Source organism: Corvus moneduloides, chromosome 24 (genome assembly GCF_009650955.1).
Source record: "Corvus moneduloides isolate bCorMon1 chromosome 24, bCorMon1.pri, whole genome shotgun sequence".
NCBI classification, from domain to species: Eukaryota; Metazoa; Chordata; class Aves; order Passeriformes; family Corvidae; genus Corvus; species Corvus moneduloides.
In genome coordinates, this window is record NC_045499.1 from 5,458,338 (window position 1) to 5,485,869 (window position 27,532).

Below are 27,532 nucleotides of genomic sequence, written 5' to 3' on the forward strand. Positions count from 1 at the left end.
ACAAAAATCGAAGCAATAGAAAAAAGTCACCTGATTTCTCAGGAAAGACCTTCACGATGTTTGAATAACAATTCCCAAAGAGCCTCTGCCGAAGCAGCGTTTGTCACTTCCAAGTGTCAGGACAGTGCAAAGGAAGTTTTGCATCTTTAAAAACTTTGCCTCCCACTTGAATTCAAACCTGAAATGTGCTCAAACAACTCCATCCCTGCCCTAATCCAGTTGCTCAGACTTTTCATTTTCAGGATAATTTAACACACTGAAGGTCTTCCTAAATGTTATCCTGGAAGGTTAAATAAAAGCAAAATTTAGTAACACTGAACAATTACTGAAAACTTTGGCTATTTATGTACTTGCATTACATACCAGCATTTTTTTTTTAACACAATGGCATTAAGATACTCTTAATAAGGTATTTAAAAATAAAAAGTTAGACTGAGAAGCAATTCTGTCCCAGGCAGGGTCACCCGGCTGGAACAAGGGGTGACTTTTACAGTTGTCTTGTCCAGAAAAGTCTCCAGTGTAGGAAGTTTCAGACACTCACTACAACATAACTTTGCCTCTTGAATTTGTACTATATATATATATATTTATAGAGAAAAGAAAAATGCAACTCTGTTCTGGAAAGAGCCACTGGAAATGTTCCCCCTCTGCTGCTTTCGGGGGAGTTTCCACCACTGATTGTTCTGAAAACCCCAGGAAGGTAAAACTGGCTCCAGCCCAGAGTTCCAGAGGGAGGGATCTGCTCCCAGCTCCCAAAAAAAACTGCCGAGAGCCCAGCTCAGCCTGAAAATTCCAGCAAGGAATCCACACCAAAACTGCCTTCCCAAAACAGATGTGCACTTCAGGAATGAACAGGACAATGCTGGCACACGGCACCACAGCTGGGTGGGGGTGCTGGAGTTGCTAAAAATTGATTTAAATCCCTCCAAGACACAAGAAACTGCCCAGCCCAGGGAATCTGGAGCAGCTGCTGCTGGATCTGTGCTGATTCCCAGGATTCTGGCCTCCCAGGACTCACTCCCAGATTAATTCCAGCTGCCCTGATCTCCTTTAGGGGACACAACCGCTGTGTTTCCCTAGAATTTCCCCCTTTAAAAATTTTTTTTTCCCAGCTTGATTATTTCCAAATCAACTTCTCAGCTCTAAAAACAGAGGGGAATAAGCATTAAATGTGCTACTGTACCCATCACAAAGCACTGTGACGTACGTAAGGCCATCTGGTAACACTGCAACAGGCTACAAAACAAGTTGGAAAAGGGAATTTTAGGGGGTTTTTTTCCAAACTACGAGGAATAAATCTCAACCCTGTTCACAGAGAACGAAACGTTTCGAAAGTAGATTTTCTATAGAAAAACTCTGTGCAACTGAACAACAGCAGAACAAAATAAAAACAACAACAACAAAAAAGTCAACACAATTCTAGGAATTCTAGGAAGCAGTTTCAAAGCTTGGAGGGTTCAGGACATGCTAGGGAAAAATAAAAAACCAACCCCACAACACATCCCAAGGAACTCAGAGCAAAGCCAGGGATTGGAATATTGGAACCCCCCACCCCAGCACACAGCACACCCCAGGAACCATGCACAGGCCACCCTCAGAGCCTTCCTGTGTTCCGAAAAACACGGAAAAAATAACCCAGAAGGAAAATAAAAATAGAAATGAACAACAACAGCTTCCAGTTATTGGTACAGCACTGCTGCAGGGACTGCTCAAGGGCTGAAATGGGCTCTGGAATGACCTCCAGCCTCTCCTCGCTGTCTCCACTCAGATCCCTGTTTTCCAAAGGCTCAGGACTCTCCTGTTGCAGCCCTGCTTTGAGATGAAAACCTCCTGCAACACAACCTCAGCAGAGAAGTCTTTTAAATCAAGCCCATCAAACACAAAACTACTCAAAACCACGTTTAAGACACTTTTTTTTTTTTTTCAGGAGATGTGGCATCCAACAATGTCAAAAAATAACCTTTGGCAACTCACAGTGGGGCAGGATTGATTTGAGTGCTAAAAGGGAAGAAAAAGCCCCAAAAAAACCTCACCAGGGAGTGCAAAACATCTCAAAGTGGCGACTGCACAGCGCAGAATCTGCTCTGAGGGAGGATGGGGATATTTATATGGATTCTTGGGAACACCTCCTACCAGGCATGACCCACGTGTGCTCCAGGCAGAGCTGTTCCAGCCACGCTTCAACACCGAGGAATCTAAAAAACCACAATTTCAGCTCTCAGAGTGTGCTTCTCATCAGGGCCTGGAACAGCTCCACAGGCAGAATCTTGCTGCTTTCTTTGGGAGGGGGAAACAAAATTCAATTTGAGCCGGTTTTAGGGTGGTTTTGTTCCAAAGAATTCACAGGAAGCAGACATTTTGCTATTCCAGCAGGGAAATATTGGAACATCCAAGGAGAAACAGGGCCCTGCCCACCTGTGGTTCTGGTCAGCCAGGAAAACCATCTGCAGGGAACACATTCTCCTGATTCCTGCTTGTTCCTGGCATAAAGGCAGGAATAACAGCCCTCACTTCAGGATCCACTGACGCCAAACCCCAAATTTCACCTTTCTGCTGGAGACAGCTCCGAGTCCGTCAGGGAATTCCCGCAGGAACGGGCAGCGCTGCCCTCACTGCTGTGACTTTGTAGCTCCTCTGTGGTGCCCTCCTGACTCAAACCAGGCTCTGGAAGAAGATTTGGTTCCATTTCCAAGGATTTTTCGCTGTCCAGAGCCACCTCTCACCTCCCCGGTCAGCACCACTCACTCCCGGTGGAATTCCCTGCCCAAAAATGCTGATCCAAGGCAAAGGGACATCCTGGAGAGCTGCATGGAACTGTCCCTGCACTTTATCCTCCAGTCTTCCCCTGCCAGCTCTGATCCCAGCAGCTCCAGCTCTGATCCCACTGCCCTGGATGGCCAAAGGCTGCCCCATTCACAGATCTGCTCACGCTCCCCCGCCCCTGCTAATTGCTGCTTAATCAACTCCAAACCAAGCCATAAACACCTCATCAAACATCCCGGAGAGCTCCTGAGTGAATCCTCGTGGATTTTGGGCTCCTCTGCCAAGTGGGAGACCCCAGGAGCTGCTGGCAACACCCCACTCTGTGATTTTGAAGACAAAATAACCCCATCCCCACCACCTCAGAGGCCAAAAGGTCTTTTTTTTTTCCCCCCCCCATTTCTGCTCTTCCAGATCCAGGTTCTGTTCCTCACACAGAACTGATGAAGGAAACAGACCAAAACTGTCACCCAAAACTCAAACGTCAAGTTTGTTGATTTTAACAACATTCCCTGTCCCACTGCTGAGGTTGATTTCCAGAGCTGACAATGCCAAGAGAGCCTCTTGATACAACACTGAGATGCCTGTAAACAAATCTGCCTTAAAAATGGAGATTAAATTGCAGAATACATCAAAACCTGCTGTATAAAACAGGAGCAAAAAAAGGAAACTAAAAGATAATGAATAAACCACGGGAGACAAGGGAAGGGCAGAGCTGCAGGTTCTGATCTCAGCTGGAGGAAAAGCTCCAGGAGGGGATCAGGGCCCTTCATTCCCATCCCAGGGAATCCCAGAGGGATGCAGCTCCCTGGGCTGGGGGAAGGGGGAGAAGGGAGATCTGCACCTCAGCAGCTTCACTGCCCTTAGAATGAACATTAAAAACCCAAAATGATCCATTTGTGAGACAGCTGAGGTTTGAAAAGGCATCAGAGGGAGAAATTATCCCAACCAGCGCCTTTCTGTTTGCACACACCACTCCATTATCCCAGAGATTGCATGGATACTGAAGCCTTGGGATGCCCCAAGTGAAAACAAGGGACTGTCCAACTCCAGGAATTTTATCCCTTCCTGACCTATTGCAAAACAGAGCTTGAATGTGTCAAAATCAGGGCACAGGGATTGCATCCCCGGATGAGGACAGGCCTGGAACAAGGCTCTAAACCTAAAGCTGCTGCTAAAAAAGCCCCAAATCTCCTGCATCGCCCTCTTCTTACCAGGATCACCTTCCCAGGAAGGACAGAACACAGACGGTTCCATAACCACAGGCCACTCTTCTGCTTCCATGGGCTGCTCCTGCCAGGAATCCTGAAAATCCAGGATCCCAAACGGAGCAGGCACGGCGCAGGCAGCGGCAGCAGCTCCCCAACCCTGCAGCAGGGCCATGGAAAAAAAGAGATTCCCAGAAGCAAGACACGAGTTCAGCTTCCATGCGCCCCAAATCTCACCAGCAGCTGCGTCTTGGGTTCCATGGAAGGTGTGACCCGAAGTGTGGATTCTATTCCCACCTCCCTGAGGTGGTGAGAGAAGGTGACTCAGCCCTGATAACACCCGATAACCCCTGATAACCCCTGATAACACCTGATAACACCCTCGGCGGGGCCATCTCCGCTAACGGGCCATCAGATCTCCTGGAATGACTCACGGAATTCCATCATCCCATTGAGAGACGCCCCACCCAGAGGGGAGGAACTGCACGTTCCTACCTGGATATAAGCCGAGGCCTGGAACACCGGGGCACTTCTTCCACTGGATTCCCAGAGGAGAAGAGCTCGAGAAGCACCCCTGGACCTCCAGGGACAGCCCAGACTTTCCTGTGGGATCACCACTTCAACAAGGCCACGTCCATCACTCCAACGGGACTGCAGCCACCATTTACCGGGACACCCACCAGGGTGCCAGGCTGGATGCTGACTCTGTCAGTTTAAGCTGCTGTTTCTGTATCATTGCCTCGCTTTTAATCTTTCCTGTTAAATTGTAGCTCTGGCTTGGACCCTCTGGTGATAAATTCACCTGGGGTTAATTCCTGCGCTGCTTTGTTTCCAGACTAGCACGAATTTTGGTGCTCAGCGTGGGGCTCGAACCCACAAGCCAGGGATTGAGAGTTCTGTGCTCTACTGAGTGAGCTCTACCATCGGGATGCGGAGCAGGGATGACAACGTGAGCTGGAGCGGCATCGCCGCTGCCCTCGAGGAAGTGGAGGAGGATGAAGAAGACGTGCCCGTGGTGGCAGAGTTCATTGATGAACGCCCTGATGAAGTGAAGCTCGTGGAGGAATTCCCAACGAACTCCAAATGGAAACTTTTAGGAGACCAGAACGAAGATTCGCAGAGTTCGGATATTTCGGGACCTGCCAGGTCTGCCATGAGGCGGCAGCGCCACGATTTCCCCGAGCCCTCGGCCCCGGGAGGGAAACACAACGGCTCCTTGGAGCTCTGTGCCCCGAGACGGCAGCGTCACGACACCCCTGAGCCACCCCCTGCCAGGAGACGACGTCCTGGCACCCCAGAGCTGTCACCTCCCAGGCAGCAGCAGCGTCATGACACCCCTGAGCAATCCCCTCCCCGGTGGCAACGTCAGGATTTGTCACCTCAGAGAGAGAAGCCGGGGTCCCCAAGTGGGAAAAGGAGCCGAAGGAAAGGACGGACTCTGCCCGCCGGGAAGGCCCAGCACAGGTCACGGAGTCCCCCGGAGCACTGCCCGCGTCGCTGGGACGCTGAGGGATCTCCCAAGAAGGCTCACACGAGGTCATCCAGGGCCAAAGCTGGGTTGCTGTCGGCTGATGTGTGGCAGAGGGAGAAGCAGGAGCTCCAGAGGCACGAGAGGAGCACCAAGCAGCTGGAGGAGGAATCCCGGAACGCTCAGACCGTGTTCCGAGACAAGTCGGGCCGCAAGAGGAACCTGGCCCAGGAGCAGCTGGAGCAGAGGCTGAAGGCTGAAGCAGAGTCCAAGAGAGAAAAGCAATATGCCAGGTGGGGAAAAGGGCTGGCACAGGAGAGGCTGCAGCAGCAGCAGAATGTGGACGATGCAATCAAGGAGATGCAGAAGCCCTTGGCCCGTTACATCGATGACCAGGAGCTGGATCGAATGCTGAGGGAACAGGAGAGGGAAGGAGACCCCATGGCTGCTCTCATCAAGAAAAGGAAGGCCAAGGAGAAGAAGGAAAAAGAGAAACCCAGGTACAAGGGACCAGCACCTCCCCTCAACAGGTTCAACATCTGGCCTGGGCACCGCTGGGACGGCGTGGACAGGTCCAACGGGCTCGAGCAGCAGCGCTCTGCCCGCAGTGCCAACACGAAGGCGATGCAGGAACTCACCCACAAGTGGAGCATCCAGGACATGTAGGAGAGAGAGCTCCTGGAGTGACCCACGAACACCCCCCGCTGCCAGAGCCCCGAGGAATGGCCTCTCTCCCTGCAAGGAGCCCTGTCCTCAGCATTCAGCATCCCACTGGACATTCTTCCCAGAGGCAAGGCTGCATTTCCCTGTCACCGGTTTCTTGTTTGTGCTCTAACAAACTCTTTTGTTCTGTGCCAAATGCTTCGACCTTCCATGGAACCCAAGACAGCCAGGAAAGAACTGACGCAAAAATTGCCAAGCATTCCACAAAACCAAGGCTACTCCAGCAACAAGAACCTAAGAAAAAAGTTTCTGTAATGCTGCATTATTTCATTTGTTTTAAAATCACCACGGTACAGAACTAAAACAGAATCTACTCTAAGCCCACCTGCCCTATGCTAAATTAAAAACAAGTTGCGAGGAGCTGCACAAACTGCTCCTGAAGCGACCTACAGAACCAGCAGTTCACAGAAGCGAGCCCCCAGGGAGGCTCTGCCAGGAATGTGATCCGAGGAAAAGCTGGCAGTTACCTGTCAGTGAATGCGGCTGACGAGGCAGCACACGGACAAGGAATATTCCCTTAAGTGACCTGAAAATTGCAGCGGAGAAAAGGCAGCGAAAGCTGCTCCTCTCCCACCTCTCCCTTTTCCATGAGCTTTCCCAGCTGCCTCCTGAGGTTATCATCCTATGTGGACTCGGATTTTTTCCTTAAGAAGCCAAAGCAATCCCGTTCCTGCTCTGCCTGCTGGGTTTTACCTGATGGAAACCATCCCATCCAGGCTGTGCTTCCATAGGAACTCGGCATTCCCAAAGGAAAACCTCAGTCTCAGCCAGCTGTGACAGAGCAATCTTGGGGAAGCTTCTTGGAGAGCAGCAGGAGCCCAGAAATAGCATTTTTTGGGTCTGACCCTCTGCCCAAAGTGATAAAAAGTTCACGAAGAATTAAGTGCACAAATTTTCACTTTTCAACAGCTAAACTTGGCTTTTCTCCACAGGGGGACAAGGGGGAAGGGAAGCAATTAAATTGCAAGTTTTTAGTGCTCATTGATGAATTTTCAATTCGAATCCCAGCCTGCAAATGTGGCTCTCTCCAAAGTCCACATATTTGGTAGGCGTAAAATCGGCCAACCTAAACCAACCAAAGTGCTGCTATTTATACATAGCCATAGAAATTTCCCAGAGCAGGCTCTGAACATGCAAACCAAAAAAAAAAAAATTCCAGATGCCTGCTCTTCGTGATCATCTGCAGCTTCATTTCTGCATTTCAAAAATAAAAATAAATTTTTTTTTAAAAAAAAAGGTCAATATTGCACATTTTAAGAGCTGCTGGCGCAGGAATTTCCTCCTGCTGCTGCTGATGTCTAAATGTGAAACATTTTTGCCTCTGCCAGGACCCAACAGGGAGACAAGGTCACTCCATGAGCTCACTCCCTGCTTCTCCACCTGAAAAAGGAAATATTCTTTTTCTCCCATTTCCCCCCGGGCAGGTGAACAATGCCCAAAAAAGCGACTCTGTTCCACCCACCTGTCCCAGGTGTCACGTCGGGAACACACAAAAGTGGTTTTTCTGTATCTCAGTGTCAGCTATAGCAAGGTAACATCACTGCAGGGAAAGAAAAGTCTTGGGTGTTGTGGCTTTAAAGGGAATTCCAAGCCTGCAAAAGTGGCAAAAGGAAAAACTCTGGAAAAGCTCGAGTTCACCACTTATCCATGGAATAGGTGCAGTATGTACAGCAAACACTGTCAGCTCCTCGTGCTGGAGAGGGAAAAATCTTCCTCTGCTCATGGCAGCTCGGAGGATGCTGAAGGAAAGAGGTGTCTCCATCTGTTTTCTGGGAATATTTTATGGAGAAGATCCTCTGACACCCCCAACTCAAACCCAGAAGTTGCTGCCTGACATCTGATGCCCAAATGAGAGGGACACACAGACCCAGGGCCCAACACACCCAGACTGAGGGGCTGAGAGAGGAGAATCTCTCACTCCTTTCACTCCTCAGTTCTCTTAAAAGGCCTCCTGAGGTGTAAAAATCCACCTCCAAATTCCATCTCGTCTCCAATGGCTCTGGAAAGCAATCCTGCATTGTTAATCCAGGACACCGAGGAGGTGAGAGCAGATTTACCACACGGTTGATGCCCCGTGGAACCTTCCCTCAGCCTGACCTGGGGTCAGTACTCCCTCCAAAAAACAAAAACAAAAAAAAAAAGCAACAGCTCCACTGCAAAACTTGGGATAAGAGCTGGCAAAAGAGGAGCTTCTCCATGTGGGGAAAAGCAGGAAGCTTTTCCAGAACTGTGGGGAAAGAGGAGCGACATTAACGCTGGGATGTTGCTGTTCTCACCCCGCTGGGGTCTGGAATTCCAGGTCAGGCAGCAACCTCCCCCCAAAAGCACAGGGAAAACCCCCCCATCCTGCTCATCCAGCAGGGAGGTCCCAGGCTCTGGAAGAGGTCTCTGGCACAAGAAATGTTTGGACTCCAGCATTCAAACTCTGTGAGAAGCAAAAGGAGCTCATCCCACCGTTCATGGAAAAGGGAGGGAAGGCAGGGGAGCATCCAAAATCCAGCCCCACCTCTTCTCCCAGGGGCTGTTGGGCCACGCCACCGCTCCACAAAATTGTCCTGGACACAAACTTGAAATAAAATCCTTGGAAAAATGTCTCCCTGAAAGAAAAAAATAACAAAAGAAGAAGAAAAGACAACGCCAGCAGAAAAGCTCCAGCTGCTTTTGTCACTGCACGAGTTGTGGTGCCTGCGGGGCGGAGCTGAGAGCACACACCCCTTTCCCAAGCATTTCCTGGAATGCCAGCTTCCATCAGGATTCGGGGTTCTCCTTGCCAAGCACAGGAAGCAGAAGAACAGAGGGTTTTGTTTTTGTTTTTTTTTCCAAGAGTCACAGAGAAAAGCCTCCTCTGGTGCTGTTTGCTGCAGTCAGTGCAGACTCAGGTGCTGCAACACCACCCAAAATTCCTTTTGGACACGGGGAAAATCTTCCAAACCAAGGAGGAGAAGAGACTGGAGCTGCAGCTCCTATTAAGGCGTTTGCATATACATTCCCAACCTGGGTTCTTCCAAAAAAAGGGGGGGGGGATTTTTGCAAAAAAAAGGCATTTTTTGATTCGGGAATGGCAACAACTACAATCGTTGAGAACCTCTGTGGAATTACAAACTGCTCGTTTTTAAAAAAGGTGGTTCAACAGAAGTGTCCTATCTTTGCCTTGCTTGCCACTGTGTCCTTTCCCAGCAATTCCATGTGCTATGTCTTCTGGAGATCGGGGGAAAAGGGGCCGGGGGTGGAGGGTCCATCCAGTCCAGACAGGGTAAATGGGCCGTGACTGTTCAGCACTGATGGAAACTAAGAGACAAAAGAAGAATCATCAGGCAAAAATCCACTTTTAATTCACTGCTCCTCCCATATCTGTGCACAAAGGAGGGAAAAAAAAACCCCAAACGCAACAACAAAACAAAGCAAAACCACCCCAGGCTTCAAAGAATCCTCTTGGCTCGCCAGTTTTAATTAACTTTTTAATGCCAAGCAGTGTCTCAGTGACCCCTGAGCTGAGCACTGCCCCACATCCTCATTAATAAGTGATTTAATCCAGGTTGTGGGGAAAACAGGGTCTAAATCATCCCTCAGTTAATTATCAGCTCTTTCCAGGGTAAAATATCCAGTGTCATTTCTGCCCTCCTTGTTTATTCCCCATCCTCATGGTGCAGATGAGGAATTTCCTTCATCTCCATGGAGATGACAGGTCCCAACCCAGAAGATTTAATTAAATTCTTTAATTTCAATGAAATTAAGTAAAAATGAATTCAATTGATTAAATTTTACCCTTTGCCTCAGCAACCCCAGGCAGCAGATGTGGTAATTCCAGTGCCAGAGTGGAAGGTGAGGGAAAAACATGAGAATTACAACTAAAGGAGGGTTGTTTTTTTTTTTAAATACAGGGGATTTTTGTCCTATATAGTAAAAAAACCCTGGCCTTGGACACTTCCAAGGATTCAGAGGCAGCCACAGCTTCTCTGGGCAACCTGTGCCAGGGCCTCCCCCACCCTCACAGAGGTGAATTTTATGGATTTCTTCCATAAAAATCATCAAAACCTGTGCCACACATCATCACAGAGATCAAACACGCACTCTTCCTCCTCACCAGTTGTCAGATTAATTAATATTTTTTCAGCAGGAACGATTAGAACAATCAATAGAGTGGAGATATTCAAAATTCAGGAAAAACCAGACCAAAACAGTTATAGGGAGGAAATTTTTACAGGAAGAACAGACCTAAAAAAGAAAAAAGAATCTCTCTACCAGCAGCCTGTGCCACAGTTAACTTCAAACATTCCTGAAACACCAACATTTAAAATATCCTTAAATAAAACCGGGCAAACACTAAAATTAACGCTCTCAAAAGCTAACATGGGGGTAGAAAACAACAACTCGTGTTTTATTTCCACAGCAGATTTTTTGGGATAAACTGATCCCTGGAAATCCCTGGAGAAAGAACCCTGGGACTCACCTGGAAGAGGGTGTTAGCACCTTGCAACCTGGCAGGGCTGAGAGGAGCCACCGGGCTCAGGGTGCTCCAGAAGTGGATGCTGGAGAGCAGAGGGCTGGGAGTCAGCAGGATGGGAGTCTGAAAATACAGGAGAAAGCAGCTGTGAGAGCCTTTCCCATGGAATTCCAGCCTTCCCCGTGGAATTCCAGCCACAACACCCTCAGCTGCCACAGATTTCAGGAACTCCCCATCCCCTTCTTCCTCCTGCTCCTCCTCCTCCCTGCCAGCCCCATCCGGCTCTCCCTCCCTCCCCTCGCTGAGCAATCCAAGCCCTCTTTTCCCAAATCCTGCTGGAACCCACAGCAGGGCAGCTCCTCCTCCAATCCAGCACCTGGAAAAGTGGGATTATGGATTTAAAAAGGAAAAACAGCGGGTACACGCCTGCTCCTGGTGCCACTGACAATGCAAGCAACAACAAAAGGAATTTCCATCCAGCTCCTGAATATTCCAGGTTCACCAGCCAAGCACTTCCCAGGGTGCCAAAAGAACAACTCCACTTGGATTTTGTTGGGTTTTTTTTCCCCCCCCTGCCTTCAGCCATTTCAGTTTTCAACCAGCAGCTTCCCCACGGTTTCACTCTAATTCCGATTTATTGCAGGGGAGAGATTACACAGATACAGAATGATTTAACAGCCCTGCTGGATTCAGTTCTCTTCCAAGTTTTCCATGAGACATGAAAGCTCTCCTTTCCCACACAAAGATAACAACCAAATTAAGCAGCTGCTCTTATTGCTGCTCGCTCACAAGACTTTGGCTTTAACTAAATGCTACTGATTGAGTGAAAAAAGCTGAACAGACACCTCTGTGGGTCTCTGTTTTTGAAGGATTTTCAGGCCCAGCTGAAGGATTTAGGGTTTCTGGAATAATTCAGTATCCCCCTGGCAATTTACAAAGATCCTGCTGGGGCTGGTTTGGGATCTGCCTCCACATGCCAGCCCTGTGTGCAGGGCTGAAACAGCACCTGGGCACACTTTGGGGTGAATTAACACCAACTGTGATTCAAACTTGTGTTTGATTAAAAAACAACAACCAGGGAGTGACATCCTGAGTTTCAAACCTCCGCACGCAATCAAGTATTCATTTTCCACTTGCTGTTTTCATCACTATTGTTAGTTTTTAAAAAAAAAAAAAAAAAAACAAGAACAAAAAACCAGGAAGGGAATTTGGTTACCTGAGAGAAAAGTGCTGGAGTAAGAGAAGCAGTTGGGAGAGAAGGACTCAGGATGCCCAGAGGACTTGGATCGCTGCCTGTGATGACCAGAGTGGGAGCCAACTCCAGCCCTTTGGGTTTTTTAGATCTGGAGAGGTGATTGGCAAATTCCTTCTCCAGCACAGCTGAATCCTGCTGCTCTTTGGGCTCTGGGGATTGGTGCTGGAGGCTCTGGGCCTGCTCCAGCTGCTGGGAAGCCACGGATTCAATGTCCGTGTCAATGTCCAGGTCGGGGTTGGAGCTCAGGGGCGGCGAGGGGGGCGTGGAGGGGACCTGGAGGGTGGGAGAGACTGAGGACATGGGGGGGGTCGGGGTGAAGCTGGTGCTCAAGTTTGGCAAAGGTGCTGGAGGAGCTTCGGGGACGGTCAGCTTGGGCAGGACGAGCGTCTCCAGGGTCTGCAGAGTCTCCTCCGAGCCCAGGGGAAGCGAGGCGGACACGGTGGGGGTGGCAGAAGCCGTGGAAGTGACAGCCACTGCTGAAGTGGTGGAGACCAGGGGGGCAGAGGGAGGCTTTTTGGAGGGCATGGTGACAAACTTGATGACAGAGGGGGTGGGGTCCTGAGGTTTCTTCTCCGCCAGCTTCTCGGCCGGGTTCTCGATCTTGATGGACCTGAAGAGCTTCACGCTGGAGGAGTTGAGGGAGTTGAGGGTGAAGGAGGAGTACAGGCCTGAGTGGATGTAGTCGTTGCGGCTGGAGGACTTAGCACAGGACTGGGATTTCTCCTTCCCACAGTTTTCCACGTCCTTGGGAGCGCTGGTCACCTCCCCAAAGCCGGGCATTTCGGGGTCTCCCTCGATCCGGCCCACGACGAGCGGATCCATGTTCAGGATCTCCGGGTACGACACGAACTTGTACACAAACTTCTTCCCATTCACCTTCTTAATGATGTTCTGTGGGGAAGAAGACAAAGTATATTTAGACCTTCTTCAGATTAATTTTCTTCCTACAAACACTGCCTAAAATAGGCAGAGGAATTAAAGGCTGTAATCTTTCAGCAAAAAAAAAAAAAAAAAAGGTTCTTTTTTTCCTGTTTTAAAAACACCCTGTGTGTTCCAGTTCTGCTCCCAGAGCTGGCAGACAAAACACTGCAACAGGTGAGCTCAACCTGACATTAAACATAAAACCAGCCTAAAAACTGCCAAGAAGTCCTGTTTAACATCTTAAATTAAATTAAAAATATCCATTATTCCCATCAAGGATCTCTGGGTACAAGATCCACAAGGAGCTGAGTACACTAAGGGTAACTGAATAGCAGAACTTGCTAAAGGGTTTCTCCAGGATTGCAGAATTGAGAGCTCGTACTTCAAATCAAACCACCTTTATTCTTAATAAGATGATAATAAAGGAAAATAAGCAGCTGAACCAGTCAGCAGAATGCAGGCTAATCAGCTATTTCAATACCACAGAACTGCATCTGTCAAACTTGTTTTCCTCCTCAGTGAAATGCCACACACACTTTGGACTTGAGATTATCCTTATTTATCATTCCGTGATTGTTGTTGAGATCTCTCAGTGCACCAAGGCAGATTTGTGCCACCCAGCAACGAACACCAGCAACTTCCCACCTGCTCCAGGCTCCTCAGGAACTGGGGGTTATTTTTATCTGCTCCACTCACACAAGAGAAGTCGTGGGATAAAGGGAAACAAAGGTGAGACCTGAAGGTGTTGGATAAACAAAAGCTTCTTACTCTGCTGGGCTGAAAACAGTGGCCAAACTAAAGGTGAATCTCTGAACACACAGAGAAAATAAAGATACTTTGGGCTGAAAAATGTTTATTTTGAAGCCCCTTCATAGAGAAAGCTGCAAAAAGAGCTGAAAGTGGTGCAATAGTCACCCCCTCCATCATCATCCCCTCCCAGTATTGCTTTAACTGGAGTGCTGAGGATTTTAACCCTTGCAAGGGTGTGTCTTTTTGGAAAGGGAATTAGGATCCAGAGACAGATTTGTATCACCAAACACACCGAGACAACACTTTGCACAAAGCCACCAGAACCTCACAAAACAACCAGCGAGGAGGAAACAGCGCACCGATAAACGAAATTAAAAACCAAAACAGCACCTTTAAACAAAGCAACACAACTTCCTTCGACCTGGCAGAGACACAGCGGTGACACCCCTCCCCTGGAGGAGGGAATGCAGGAGCAAACAAAGCTCCTTAGGCTGCTGAGAGGGATGAGGATTGGAGCAGGATTTCCCCCCTACCTTCACGTAGTAGTAGCGCAGCGCCCGGCTGAGTTTATCATAGTTCATGCTGGGCTTGTTCTTGCGGATCCCCCAGAGCCTGGCCACCTCCTCTGCCTGCAGCAGCTTGAACTCGCCGTCGTTGGAGGTCCAGCAGATGATATTCTTGTTCTGGGGCTCTTGGAGCAGCTGGAGGAGGAACTGCCACAGGGTGATGGCACTGTCCATAGCAGAGAGCTGCAATTCACAAAGGCAGGTTAAGCCCGGAGCATTTCCCTGCTCTCCCTACAAGGGGGGGAAAACGGAGCAGGGATTGTTATTTCCAAAGCCAGCAAGAGTAAAAAATTATTAGTCACCAGTCGTGAAAGATGTTCCCTGCAGAACCGAGGGGCTGAGTGCCAACTCCGGCGTCTCCTCCCACATGTCAGTACTTTTCACATGGGTTATATTTAGCCTCATTTAACTAAATCAGGTCACTTTGGGTAAGTTGCAGTGAGTCACTACCCCCAAAAAAATGTTTCTAAGTTGTTCCATGTTCACCCACTCTGGCTTGTGCTGCTCTGTGAGAAACAGCTCAGGTACACCCAGGTAGGAATCAAACCACCCCCTCACCTCCTCCTTTCCGTACCTGCTCCCACCTCGGAGAGAACTCAGCACAACGAGGAACTGCAAAGCTCCAAGAAGAAGATGCCAGAGCAAAACCAGCTCCATTTTCCTTCAGTTTCCATTCCTGCCTCTTTACCAGCAGCCCTCTCAATCACCCCGAATCTCTCCTTCAAAGCTTTCTTTCCCAGGTATCACCCATTTTTTTTATGAGAGTAAACATAAAACTAAATTTAAATTATTTCAAATACTGCCTTTGCTCGGCTCTTAATTCCTACCATGTCTTACCCATGTCAGTGATTTAGGCTGGGACTTTCTAGAACTGATATCTGCCAGTTGATTCCTGCACTGAAGTTGCAGATGCATAAATTCATCAAGGACAGACCAGGCAGAGATAATGTTTTACCTTGACCATATCTGACTGCACCAAACAGCATTCCCACAAATATTTTTAAGCGGAACCCTCATCGTTCTGTACAAGATACACTGTGAATTAAACTAGACAAAATATTAATTCAGCATCTCCTGTAGATTCTCTTAGTCCAGAACTGTTTAATTAACACACCTTAAACTTCTTCCTGTGAAATAAAAACAGAGGAAAAATGCTCTGGAATAGTGAATTACACTAAAAATACACATAATCACTGTATTTTCCCCCCTAAGTAAAGGGGGTCCAGGGGCTCCATCTGGATGAACTTGATACTCAAAACACTATTCCCAAGCTCCAAACGAAAGGCATCAAGCCCAGCCTCAGGGAGCAGGAGCCAGGCTGGTGCTGGTTGAAGTCCCTGTGCACACAGGGCTCAGTTTAAGATCCAGCTGGGCCTGCCAGCTCATCTTTGCTCCCAAAGCCTTTTATTTCAATCTCATTAGTGCCCAGCACTTATCCAGCCCTATATAAGGAAGGGAACTGTGTCCACGGGAGAGGCTGAGCCCTGGGACAGGATTAGAGCTGACAGCTCACACAGGGCTCTCAGGGAAACGAGGTGCCCCGGGGCAGGTACCTTTCTGGGCACAGCCCATGGCATTCCAGCCCTTCTGCAGAATCCCTGCCTCATGGCACACGCTGATGCGACATTGATCCAGCCAGGTAAAATTGCTGCAATTACATGGAACAATCTCAAAATGAAGGACACCCACACCCCCTCGTTAGGCTGGCCCGAGGTGCTTTCCCCGTTAATTACTGCACACGTACAGCTCCCTGCTTGCCCAAATTAATTGCTCGGCACTCGAAGAAACTGGAGGCTGTGCTTCCAGACTCTTCCCACACTGCTCTGTGCTGTGCCAGCTGATCCATACAGGATTTAGGGACCAGGCAAACACCTTCAAACTCCTCCAGGACCGCCTGGTGTTGCCATTTGCCACCGACATCCCAGATCTGGAACGCCGGGGCTGTGCCTCGTTATCCACGGGGATGATGCAGCCACACGTGGTGGCGTGGAGAGCACGAGGACTTGGTTCTGCCACCCTGCAGAGCTGTCAGGAGCAGTGAGATGTGCTAAGAGAGAGCAGGGAAACGAAGCTGAGTGATTATTCCCACGCTGCGTTTATCTCCAGCACTCCGGGAGCACTGCACCAAACGGCGCTGACTGATGCAACGTGGAAATCAGATTAGCAACAGGATTTCACAGTGGCAAAGGCTCTTCTTTTTTTCACCCCTCCTGCTAAAAATCCACGCACCTTTCATCCCAGAATTTAACTGGTGTTCTTTCATGAAGCTGCCTCCCTTTAGGCAGTCCCACCTTGCTGTTAATCCCAAGCTGACCAAAGCCAAGCGTTGCTGCCCAGCTCACAGCTGGGCTGGAATGCAGCTGGAGATGCACAGAGCTGCCAGAGCAGCACGAAGTTCTGTAAAACAGCACACGCAGAGTGGCCAAAATGATGGAAGAGACCAGAGATTAAAAAACAAAACAAACACCTTTCCCAGAGATGAGCTAAGTTGTTCTGAGGAGCGTTTACCAAAGTTGTTAAAGAGTTTACGCTGCTCAAATCCTGCTGTTTTCCAGCTGGAAGGATCCTCCTGCCAGGGGCAGAGTTACAGACTGTACTGGAGTGCAATTTTGATCAAGTTCCTCCTGATGTTTCTGGCATTTGCAGCTTCAGGCACGTCACGATTCTGTCCGTCACTTGGAGGACACATTGCACAGCCCCAGCCTGAAAAAGCCTTGTCTAAGAAACACTAAAAGGGTGGAGAGGTCTCCCTTATTCCCTGGCTGTCACAGAACAGGAGCTGAGAGTACTCTGGGATTGTTCCTGGAGGGGTTTTACTGGGTATAACAGAATGAATATTCCTCTTTATTAAATATCCACTGCGTTCATCCCCAGGCAATGATGGAGAGCCTGCAGTGCAACCTCATGGAAACCTCAAAGAAATGGGGAATATGGAGTTTTTCTGGAGATTTTATACAAAGGGAAGGCCAGAAAACAACCTTGGTCAAAGCAGTGGGATCACAGGTGGATTTTACCCCTTCAGAGTCCAGGAGCAGGCTGTTACCTGGGAAAGTCCAATGTGTATTAGGAGACAATGTTGTGTTATGAACTAACATATCTCATTTAGCTTTAGTACCCAAGTTGCTTTGATACAGCATGAGAATACATCCAAAAAAATGCTGTTTCTTCAGGAAGAAGCAGAATATAAAAAACCATCACAGAAGATGTAAAATTAAAACCAGCACAGGTGAGCCGAGCACTTCTCTTTGCCTGAGAACCACCAAAAGTGGGGAAAAGGTTTTTCTTTCTGCAGCCCCTGGGGCAGGAGGAAGCTGCTGCCTTTCCTGAGCCCTTCCTTTGGCACCACAGGGATGAGAAGTGGCTCAAGAACCCCCTGTCCCACTCCTACCCTACATTACTGAGAGTGAAATGTTCTCTGATGATCTGTAAACAGCATTTCAACGTTTCAAATTTCCTCAAAAGGCCCCAACTCCTCTCACAGCTCCCCACCAGCACAAAACCCCTCCTAAGCCCCACTGCTTCTCCTCCACGATGAACACACCAATAATTACAAACACACCACTGCAAAACATCCTTTTGCTGAAGGCTCTTTTTCCTCCTAAGAGCCTGAGGAGAAAGGAAAAGGCCTCACTGGAAAAGGGAATGAGGCAGAGAGGCAAGAGCCTTTCCCCTCCTGCACCATGTGAGCAGGAGGAAAAAATAGTTGCTAGAGGCAGAGGGCAGCTCTGCTTTGTAATGAGGGAGCTAAAATAGAGCACTATTATTGTCTTGAGATCTTCTCCGACGCCTACGGATGACCCTCGGAGTTCAGCAGGAGCTGGCAGGGTTCGGCTGCACAGCTCCAAACACGAGCACAGCAAACCTGAGCCTCCTCCTGCTGCTGCAGCTCTGCTGGAGGCCTGGGCTTTGCAAAGCCTTGAGTTTATCCTGAAAAGCCAGGATTTGGGAATTTGTCTCTTTTCCGGTGACTTCTCCCCTGTGGCACTGGCAGCTCGGTGCGATCCATGGGATTACAGAGCCCGGAGGCTCGGCTTTTCCTGGGAATGTGAGGGTGCAAGAAGGGCTGGCACCGAGGAGTTTAGGAAGTGGCACGGTCTCCCCCGTGGGCAGCAGCTGCACTGCCTGTGGCACAATAAATCCAAATATTCACCCTCTGTGCTCCAAAAGAACCCCTCTCCACGCCCCGGGAAGGGAGCAAAGGCGGGATGTGGGGTGTTAGGCCTGCCCTAAACCCCTCCTTCGAGGTCTTCTGGCAGATTTCCTGCGCTTTGACTCAACACCAAATACTCTCCAATAATCTTTCACCTCCATTTGTTGCAGCAGCATCTGCAGCCTGATGACTTCTGCAGATGGGCTGAATAAAAAGCCTTGTCAGGCCCCCACACAGGAACAAAGGCCCAGAGGAAAGGAAGGATGTCACAGCCACGCAGCAAAATCATCCCCAGCACGGCTGAACTGGCACGGTGACAGCTGTCCCAGTGTCACAGCGAGGGGACGGCCCCAAAAGGTGGCCTGGGAAGCAGCAGCGAGCAAGAGGAAACTCAGGGAGACACAGAAACAGCTCCCAGCTCCAAAACAAAAACTGAAATAAAAGGCAGCAACAGGTTTGGGGGAGCTCACGGTGCAGGTGAGCAAATCAAGGCCTCAATTCCAGGAAATTCCAGGAGAGCAGAGCTTGCTCTGGGATTGCAGCATATGAGCGCTGAGCTGCTCAGCCTTCACCTCCCAAAGCCATTCCCAGGGATTTTTAGCACTTTGGGAAGGCCACGGTGTGTGAGCAGGAGGAATTCTGTAGACAATAATAACTCCTGCTCTGTTGTGCAATATTCCTGGGGACACAAGGCCTCGGTGGCTGTTCCAGGAAAACAAACAGCGGAGTTGGGTGAAGGAGACTTTTGGAGGTCATAGGCCCAAGCCCACGTTACAAACCTCCAAGTCTGAGCAGGATTTTCCCTCTCTTTGCCCAATTAAATAAATGAATAAATAAATGGGTGCCCCATCCCTTTCATTGTACTGGCAGGTGTGATACAGCTGATGAAGTATCCAGTTCAGTGGTTATCAAAATAAAACCAAGCAACAATTTCATCAGCAGTATCCCATTCCTAATAAACCTTTCCCAAAAGCTTTTCCAGCTCTCAGGGCTGTGACTCACCTGAAGTGGTACTTTTAGGATTTTATCAATTTTAATTAATTTTAGAAAGAGCGTACTGTCAAAAAAAACCCCAGAAATCCACAAACCTGCTGCCCAAAACTCCATACCCTGATGTGGTGGGAAGCACGGAAAGGAACTGAGTCCTTTTCCAGAGCACACAGACAGGTGAAACGTCAGGTAAAAGCCTCTTGTATGTGTAAAATAAAGGAACTGAACAAGGAATCCAAACTAGACATGCAGAATTCTACACCTCCCTTAAAAAATTCCAACCCCTGGCAGCTCTCCAAGGAGTAATCAAATCATACCATCTCTAACAAAACTAACAAAAATCAGGCAAAAATAAGGAAAAAACACCCCAAACTGCAATAAATTCTTGTTTTCCCCTTGGCTCCTGCATTCCCTGCACCGTTGTTCCCAATCCAGGCAGGAAAATCAGCCTGTTGTGCAGGAGAAGCTGTGGTTATCGAGGCAGGAAGTTCCTTGGAAGGAAATGCTGAAGGATGTCCTCATGATAAGAGCTGCTCCAGAGTTTTCATTGCCTAATCCCACTCCAAGCCTCTCTTTTTCTTAACCCAAAACAAATGTTGCAATAAATTTTGTCTCCCTGGCTCAAAAATTAAGTCACTGGAGACGAAATTAAGGTGTTTTAGCAAATATTTGGGAGGTTAGGAACCAACTGTTTCAGCTTTTTAAGCCCTGAGAAAGAAGTATTTATTTTTTCTTCGTATTTTCCATTTTTTCCTCAGTATTTTCTGGCCTTCCCTGCCTTTCTGAATTAGCCAGGATCGGGAACAAACCATGAAGGACAACAATGACATCAGGATTTCCATGGGACTCACGGCTGCGGACGCAGGCTGGCAGCAGATGAGCCCAACAGCTTTTTTGGGGATATTTTAATCCTGATGCAGAGACAAAGGGGCCCCCTTTTGTTATCAAATATGATTTTGGTTATCACGGCTGACTTTTAATGTTTCACCTGATGGAAAATAGCAAAAAAAGGGGATTTCAAAGCCCACTCCATGTAATTCCTGCAGCTGCTACAATCACTCTGCTCCTCCATCCCTGCCTGGGGATGGCTGACATCCCAACACCGACAGTTTTATGGACAGACCCAATTTCCCTGATTTTCCACACTTGGATGGGCATTATCCCTTTCTTACCTCTCTTTTTTTTTCAGGATATGAGAGCGCAGGGAAGGTTTAGGACCCACAGAGGGGATAGGAAACTTCAAAACCAAAACGCCTTTGATCAGTTTGTGACCCTGCTGGGGATTGTTCCCGAGTAAGCCGTAAAAACACTGATTTCCTGGAAGCTCCTAAGGAGATTACACTCGCTTCCTCCTCATCTGCCACCACCATGGGCTGAGGGCAGTGTTTACCAACAGCAGATTAAATTGGCTTCCACGGGCACAATCCCTCTGCTGGAAGGAAAAGCATCCCCGGTTGAGAGCAGGAATAATCCCAAAGCACAGGTTAAAACGCTTTCTGTCCATCCCAACCGGATCGTGAAAAGGAAGTCTCCTTTCAGCTGGAAAAGCAGCTCCTGAACAATGTTTATGGTACACTCAGCCCCGTTGCCATGGCGATGGAACAACTATTCCCTGCAAACAGGCGCGGAGACCCTAAAAATAAACAGCCCGACCGAAATCACGCACACGCCGCCGCGTCAGGCACTGGGATCGCGTTTGGTGGGAATGGGATGAGGGGAGAGAAATCCTAATAACGACTGGAGCCGGCAGCCTCCAAAGCAAACCCCTGCCTTCCTCAGGAGCTGCTCCTTGAAAATCGGCACAGCTCTGGATGCTGGCAGGGCACAGTGGGGTGCTGGAGGTGGCACACAGGTAATGTGTGTGTGTGTGTGTGTGTGTGTGTGTATAAGCGCACAGCAAATAAAAAGCAGGATTTGCATACTTTCCCCTACGCCTCTCCTATTGATGTGGGCAGGAATCCACCCAGTTCGGAGAGGGGAGTGCGGGAGGATGAAAAAAAAAAAGAATAGTGGTGGAGTGAGGAATTAAAAAAAAACCAGCAACCATTGGATCCAACCAGCCCCTGGAGCCAAATAACCAAACCCTGGAGCCACCAACAAGCCCTGGATCCAAACAACTGCTGGACTCAACCAACAAAGCTCTGCACCCAAAAACCTCCAGGATCCCACCAACCAACTCCTGGATCCAGAAATTCCCTGGATCCCACCAAGCAGCCCCTGAATCCAAACAACCCCTGGACCCAAACAACCAATCCCTAGACCCAAAAATTTCCCGGATCCCACCCACCAAACCCTGGATCCAAACAACCCCTGGACCCAAAAATCTCCCGGATCCCACCAACCAACCCCAGCACCGAAACAACCAAGCGACTCAACCAAGCCACCCCTGGATCCAAACCAAGCCCTGGCTCCCTCCAGCCCCTGGATCCAGCCTCTCGCTGTGCCTTGTTCCAGCACAGAGCGCCAGGCGGGGCAGCGCTGGGGGGCACCGACCGCACCCCGCAGCCCCCGCTCCCCGGCCCGGCGCTCCCCCCGCACCCCCCCGCCCCCGCTCACCGAGGAGGAGCCCCGCCGGTGCCCGGGTGCCGTCGGGTGCCGGTGCTGGGCGCGGCCCCCCCGCCGTCCCTCATGCCCGGCCCGGCCGCCGGGGCCGCATCCCGGGGCGGGCGGGCGCAGCCGGGCGGGCAGCGCGGGGCGGCCGCCTTCGACACGGCCGGGGGCGCGCGCGCGCGGGGACCCTCCGCGGCCGCCGTACCGCCGCTTCCGCCCACGGGCCCGCGGCGCTCGCGAGCGGCGGCCAATCAGAGCGCGGCACCGGGAGGCCGCGGGCCAATGGGAGGGCGCGCTCGGGGCGCGGGGCGGGGCCGGGGGCGGGGCCTGGGGCGCGGGCGGGACGCGCGGTCCCTGCGCCCGGGCTGGGCCATGTGCGCGGCCCGGCCCCGGGGCCGCCCCCGCCGGGACCCCCGCGACCCCCGGCCAGGGCAGCCCCCGCCGCACCGGCAGCGCCCAACTCCCCGCCTGCCGCTCATGGGGCTGTGGGGACAGAGGGGAAGCGCTTCTGTCCCCCCCCCCCTCCTCCCCCCGGGCACTGAGGGAGGACGGGGCGCAGCGCGTCAAAATGGTTCATAATTTTTTAAAAAAACCTCTATATTATTAAAATAAATGCAAAGATAAGTTATTTGGACGCATAGGGGCTGCCGGCGGAGCAAGGTGAAGGGAGCAGGGGACTCGCTTTTCCCGCTGCTTCTCTCTCCCTCTGGAATTGGGACTCGCAGGTTTTTCCCAGTCCTGACAAACTTGGGCACAGAATTCCTCTTCCAGCGCTTCCCCGCGTTCTCCCTGCGGAACATTTCGCTCAAGAGCCCACCTGGGTGCTTCCCCCAGGGAAGACTGAGGCTGCTGAGCCAAGGCTCTGCAGATGTTGGGTATTCCCGATTTTTTTTTCCGTGGCTCTCCCGATCCCAACGCGCCGCTGGCAAAGGCAACGATGCCTTTTCGCTCTCCAGGCTGAGCAGGGCTCGCTGCAGGAGGCACAGCGGGAGCACTGATGATGCTGAAGCTCATTAAAGCTGCCCCTGCTCTCGCTGGAGTCCCCAGGAAGCGGCTCCTCCACCGCCATGGGATGGTTTGGGTTGGGAAGGGACCTCAAAGATCCCCCAGTGCCACCCCTGCCGTGGGCAGGGACACCTTCCCCTATCCCAGGCTGCTCCAGCCTGGCCTGCGACACTTCCAGGCATGGGGCAGCCACGGGGCAGCCACGGATTCTCTGGGAATTCCATCCCAGCCCCTCCCCACCCTCACAGCCAGGAATTCCTTTCCCAAAATCCCATCTAACCCTGCCCTATGGTAGTGGGAACCCGTTCCGTGTGTCCTGGCACTGCAGGCCCTTGTCCAAAGCTCCTCTCCAGCTCTCCTTTATCAGAACTTTCTGCACAGAAAAACAGGAGGGAGATAAAAGCAAGGAAAGCCAGTTTAGGATTTGACGAAGGCCAGGGGTTTCCCCCAAAGCACATTGTCACAGGCAGAGAGGAAGTTTTCAACCAAGCTGACCATTATTTATTCATTTACAGGAGTTCATTTTCTTTTAAAATGCAGCAGTTAAGAGAACTCTTTGTGTTTTTCCCAGCTCCACTTTCAAATCAAAAACAAAACAGTGAGAGAGACCAGGGAGGGAGCGGAAGAAGGAAAGAAGGAAAAGACACAAAAAATCCTCCAGAGCCAGTTTCCTCAGCTTTCAAAATAATTAAACCCCTCTGAAGTGAAAGTATGGACATTTTCCCTCCTCTTTCTCCTGTGGAAAGCATCAGGCAGTATTTCCGCATCTCCACATTACCAGAGCTGCTTTTCCCTGGGGAATGCCGGAGGCAGGAACATCCGGAGCTCTGGGGGCCCCTCCTCGCGCCCACCTGACCTGACCTTCCCCAGGGGAGCCCAGCGCTGCTGACAAACCCCGCAGGCTTTTCCCTGGGCCCGTCCCTCTTCTCTGCCAGGCTCCATCCCGGCCCTTTGCCCTGCTAAAGCCTGGGCTCCCTTTTCCCCCCACCAAACCCCAGAGGGAAATAAAGCAAAGCCCTCCCAGGCTCTTCCTGTCGAGTCACAGGTGGGAGCTTTGCCAGCATCTCCAGCGAAGCTCAATCCCTTTTTTTGGGACAGCTCCAGCACCTGGCTGTGCACAGCTCGCTCAGGGAGCACTCCCAGATCCAGCTGGTTCCTCCAGGAGCTCCTGTGGGGATGGAAAAAGCTCCTTTGGGAAGGCAAAGGGCAGAGCTCCACCTCTCCACATCCTCCCCTGGCTTTGCCTCCACTCCCCACCAGCAAAATCCCCCAAAATTTTGGCACTCAGGAAAAAATGCAGGAGCTGAATCAAAGAAAGAAAAAAAAAAAAAACAGCACAGAGAGGGACAGCACCCAAAAATCAACCCCACCCCAGCACCCCAAGCACCTAAAGCTGCATCACGGGGGTGGCTCCAGTGACAATCAACCTTCCTTTTTTTTTTAGGGGATAAGAAATTTCCTACTTCGTGCAACTCCCATTTTGTTCTGCTCCCACTGCCGGGTGTTTGCAATTCAACGTGGGCTTGTTCCTAAGATTAGACAGGGAAAAAATATAGGACAGACAAAGGGATGGAATAAAAATCAAGCAGGGTTTGGGAGAAAAAAAAAAAAAAAAAAGGGAGAAAAAGCTCATGTGCAAAGAGCTTTTAGGAAAGCAGCTCCCGTGTAAACAGCTCCCATTTTAACGAGGAAGAGGCAGCAGAAAAGGGAAAATAAACATATTTAATTGGGCTCTTCTGGTGAATGTTAATCAGGTGGCAGCACCTGGAAATGGATTTTGCAGTTTCCGAGGCAAGGACAGAGTCGTGAAGGGACACAGAGCCCCCAGTTCCAGGAAAGCGCAGGACAGCCCAGGCAGGGGAGCGCAGAGAATTCCAAACCGTATCCAAACTCTTCCTGCACAGCTCTGGCTTGGCCATCACGTGGCTGGAGAGGGTGCCAGGAGGGAATGGGAAGCACAGGCACCGGGAAAAGCCAGCACGTTATGCAACAGCTGATCAGAGCCTAACGAGGCCCTGCTCCAGCACGTGGAGGTGCTATTTTGATCCAGCACTGGGAATCCAAAAGCCATGGAACAAACAGAGCGGCTCCGGGAGGTTTTGTGCCTCTCCCACAGGAAAAGCCTTTGGGTTGGGGAAGGGTTGTTTGGTTGGTTCATAAAATTTCCCAAGGAAAGCTGCTGGTTGCTCTCTCAGGAAGTTTAATATTCAAAGCCTGCTTGGAGCTGGAATTCCAGCCTGGTTTGGGTTGGAAAGGACGTTAAGAGCTCATCTCATTCCAGCCCCTGCCATGGGCAGGGACAGCTTCACCAGACCAGGTGCTCACGAAGGCTTCAGTTCCTGGTTTTAGGATCCCAGCATGTGGTGGCATCACCTCTCAGAGGTCCCAAAGACTCTGCAGGATGCCCGTGGAATATTCCAAGGCACTGAGGGACCCACAAACACCAGCAGCCCTTGCTTTTAGGGGCACCTTGATGGTGATGGAGAAATAACTCAGTTCCCATCCCTGTGCTCCCTTCCATGCCCAAAATCTCTTATTTTCCAAATAAAGCCTTTTTTTGCACTGGTTTGTTTTTTTTCAGTTCTCTGTGTTTCCTGCTCTGGTGTTTGTGATGCTCTCAAGAAGCCACAGATCTGTGCTGCTTTCAAACCTTTATTTCTGAGCCTACAGAAAAAAAAGCTCCCGGCTCCTGTGATTGCATTTTATGGGCAGGTAAGAGGGAGAGAGGAAATTCAGCATCCACAGGGGGATTATTCCAGTCCAAAAACCTCCATCCCCACCAATGGGGCAATTCCAAGGCTCACCAGCAGCCAGAGGAGATGGGATAAAATCTCCAGAATTCAACATTTCTCCAAGCAGCACTTGGGGATGCCCAGACCATCCAGCAGCTGTTAACGCTCAAAGGGACGCTTGGTATTTCATTTCCAGAAAAAAACCAGGATCACCCAGTGCTGTGGGAGTTGCAGCACACCACGAGGGGCGGGAGGAAGGCTGGAATTTCTGTCGGAAGGGCTCCTCAGCCCAGCTCCGAGGTGGTTTAAGGTTCAGCCCTAGAGCTGTGCACCAGAGGAGCTCTGGTTCTTACACAACGCCGCCAAACTCGTTTCCACTGCGTTACACAGCCCCGCTAAATGCACAATTCCCCTCGTGAAGTTCCCACATCCCGAATGGAATTCCTGACGCAGCTCACAGAAACCTCCCTGCTTCTCCTCACCTGACCCAGCAGCACCGTCCCAGCTGGAAAGCACAGGGCAAAGCCCGTGGAAATGGCATCTGAGAATCTCATTGCAGAGCCTGCTGTTTGTGCAAACAACCCCAGGCCTGAAATAGCAGAGGTGTGAAACTGCGCTTGGGAGGAATTCAGGGAAAGTCACAGAGAAAAAAAGCAACGTTTCCAAAAGCGAAACAGATCCGGGGATGTGGAATCACGTCTCTGATCCGCCCCCCCCTCCTTCCCACCACGTCCTTTCTAAGCCAAGAGAGGCTTTATCCGGGTGGATTTTCTGGGAAGCAGGGAAAGAAAAGCCTTTTCTGTGGCACTGCCCAGTCCCTGGATCAACCAGCGCAAAACATCGCGGCTGAGCAGGTCCATCACCCTCATCCTCTCCCACAGGGAATTCTCCCCAGGAAAGGCAGCTTGGGCCAAATATCAGAAAACAGAGGGTTTTACCTGCAGCGGAGAGCAGCTCCCGGGAAAGGTGAATCCCTGCAAACAGCCTGGCCCAAACCCATGCTAAGGACAAACGCCCGGCCTGGGGTCACCGAGCCCTGCAGGGCACGGGAGGGACAGAAGCCGCTCACTCATCAGCCCGGTCCTACCCGGAGATGTTCCTTCCCTGCTCCGTCCCTGGGAGTGGACCTGTACCTCCTCAGCAAGCTGATTATGAGGGAATAATTCCCCCAGCCCAGCCAGCTGTTTTAATTAACTCGTTTGCTCATTAAGCTGCTGTGCCCTGAACCCTCCCAGCCCCAGGCAGAGCCTCAGGTGGGAGCTCCTGCAGCTCCAGGCCAGGCCAAACCCACATTTTGTTGTGTTTTGTGCTCAGTGATGGCTCCAGGAGAGCCTGGACCGTGTCCTGGGATATGTGTGACCCAAAAAGGGGCTCCTGTTGTCCCTTTTCCTCCCAGCTTCAGGCACAAGAAGTGCTGTGGGGACACCTGAGGGTCATCACCCTGCCCATAGGGGCTGCAAACCTTCTCTAGGTGTTTGTCATCACCAGCTCCCACCTTTGGTCACTCAGGGCCAGGAGCTGGGCCAGCTGGTGGCTGGAGGAGCTCTCAATTGTCCCTCTTTGTCTATTTTTCAGATCCCATTCCCACAAAGGCCCTTCCCTGTTCTTCTAGGAAATCTCAAGCTCTGATTTTCTCCCCACCTCGAGCCAAATTCTGCTGCCGAACCACTGTGAGCAGCAGAAACTCCTCCAAGAACTGCATTTCCCCCCAGTAAACCTGAAACCTGGAAGGGAGAATCATGAATCAAAGTCCAGTTGTGACTTTTTTAAGGGAAAAAAAAAAATAAAAAGAAAGAAGCCCCTAATGCAGTGATCCGTCTTAGGGCTGTATTTCCAAAGGGGCTTTAAAGCAGGCTGGGGATTTGCAGTGGCCCTGCAGGATGAGCAGCCAGCACGAGCTCCACGTGGGCAGCCCGGGGATGTCACTGCTGTCACTCGTGCTGCCAGGGAGGGAGGGAGGGCTCTGCTGCTCGCTCCTGCTTTCCCCACAGCCCCAGCTGCAAATTTAGC

The 27,532-nt window shown here is 50.5% G+C and overlaps 2 protein-coding genes across 5 annotated transcripts; one reads left to right on the forward strand and one right to left on the reverse strand.

Annotated features, from left to right (window-relative positions):
- The first annotated feature begins 4,814 nt into the window (after positions 1-4,814).
- LOC116455536 (BUD13 homolog) lies at positions 4,815-6,128 on the forward strand. Its single transcript, XM_032133495.1, has one exon. It carries the CDS (start codon positions 4,897-4,899, stop codon positions 6,100-6,102), a length of 1,206 nt encoding a protein of 401 aa, XP_031989386.1. The 5' UTR covers positions 4,815-4,896; the 3' UTR covers positions 6,103-6,128.
- A 220-nt stretch (positions 6,129-6,348) lies between these two features.
- Positions 6,349-26,633, reverse strand: ELK4 (ETS transcription factor ELK4). 4 transcript variants are annotated; one of them, XM_032133493.1, is made up of 5 exons: positions 26,461-26,633; positions 14,063-14,278; positions 11,820-12,749; positions 10,610-10,726; positions 6,349-9,447 (listed from the first exon to the last, which is right to left on the reverse strand). In XM_032133493.1, exons 2-5 carry the CDS (start codon positions 14,267-14,269, stop codon positions 9,349-9,351), a joined length of 1,353 nt encoding a protein of 450 aa, XP_031989384.1. In that variant the 5' UTR covers positions 14,270-14,278; positions 26,461-26,633; the 3' UTR covers positions 6,349-9,348. The 4 variants fall into 4 exon arrangements, with proteins under 4 accessions (XP_031989384.1, XP_031989385.1, XP_031989382.1 ...); XM_032133494.1 differs by lacking the exon at positions 26,461-26,633 and adding an exon at positions 21,792-21,900; XM_032133491.1 differs by lacking the exon at positions 26,461-26,633 and adding an exon at positions 16,325-16,479.
- Between the last annotated feature and the right edge of the window lie 899 nt (positions 26,634-27,532).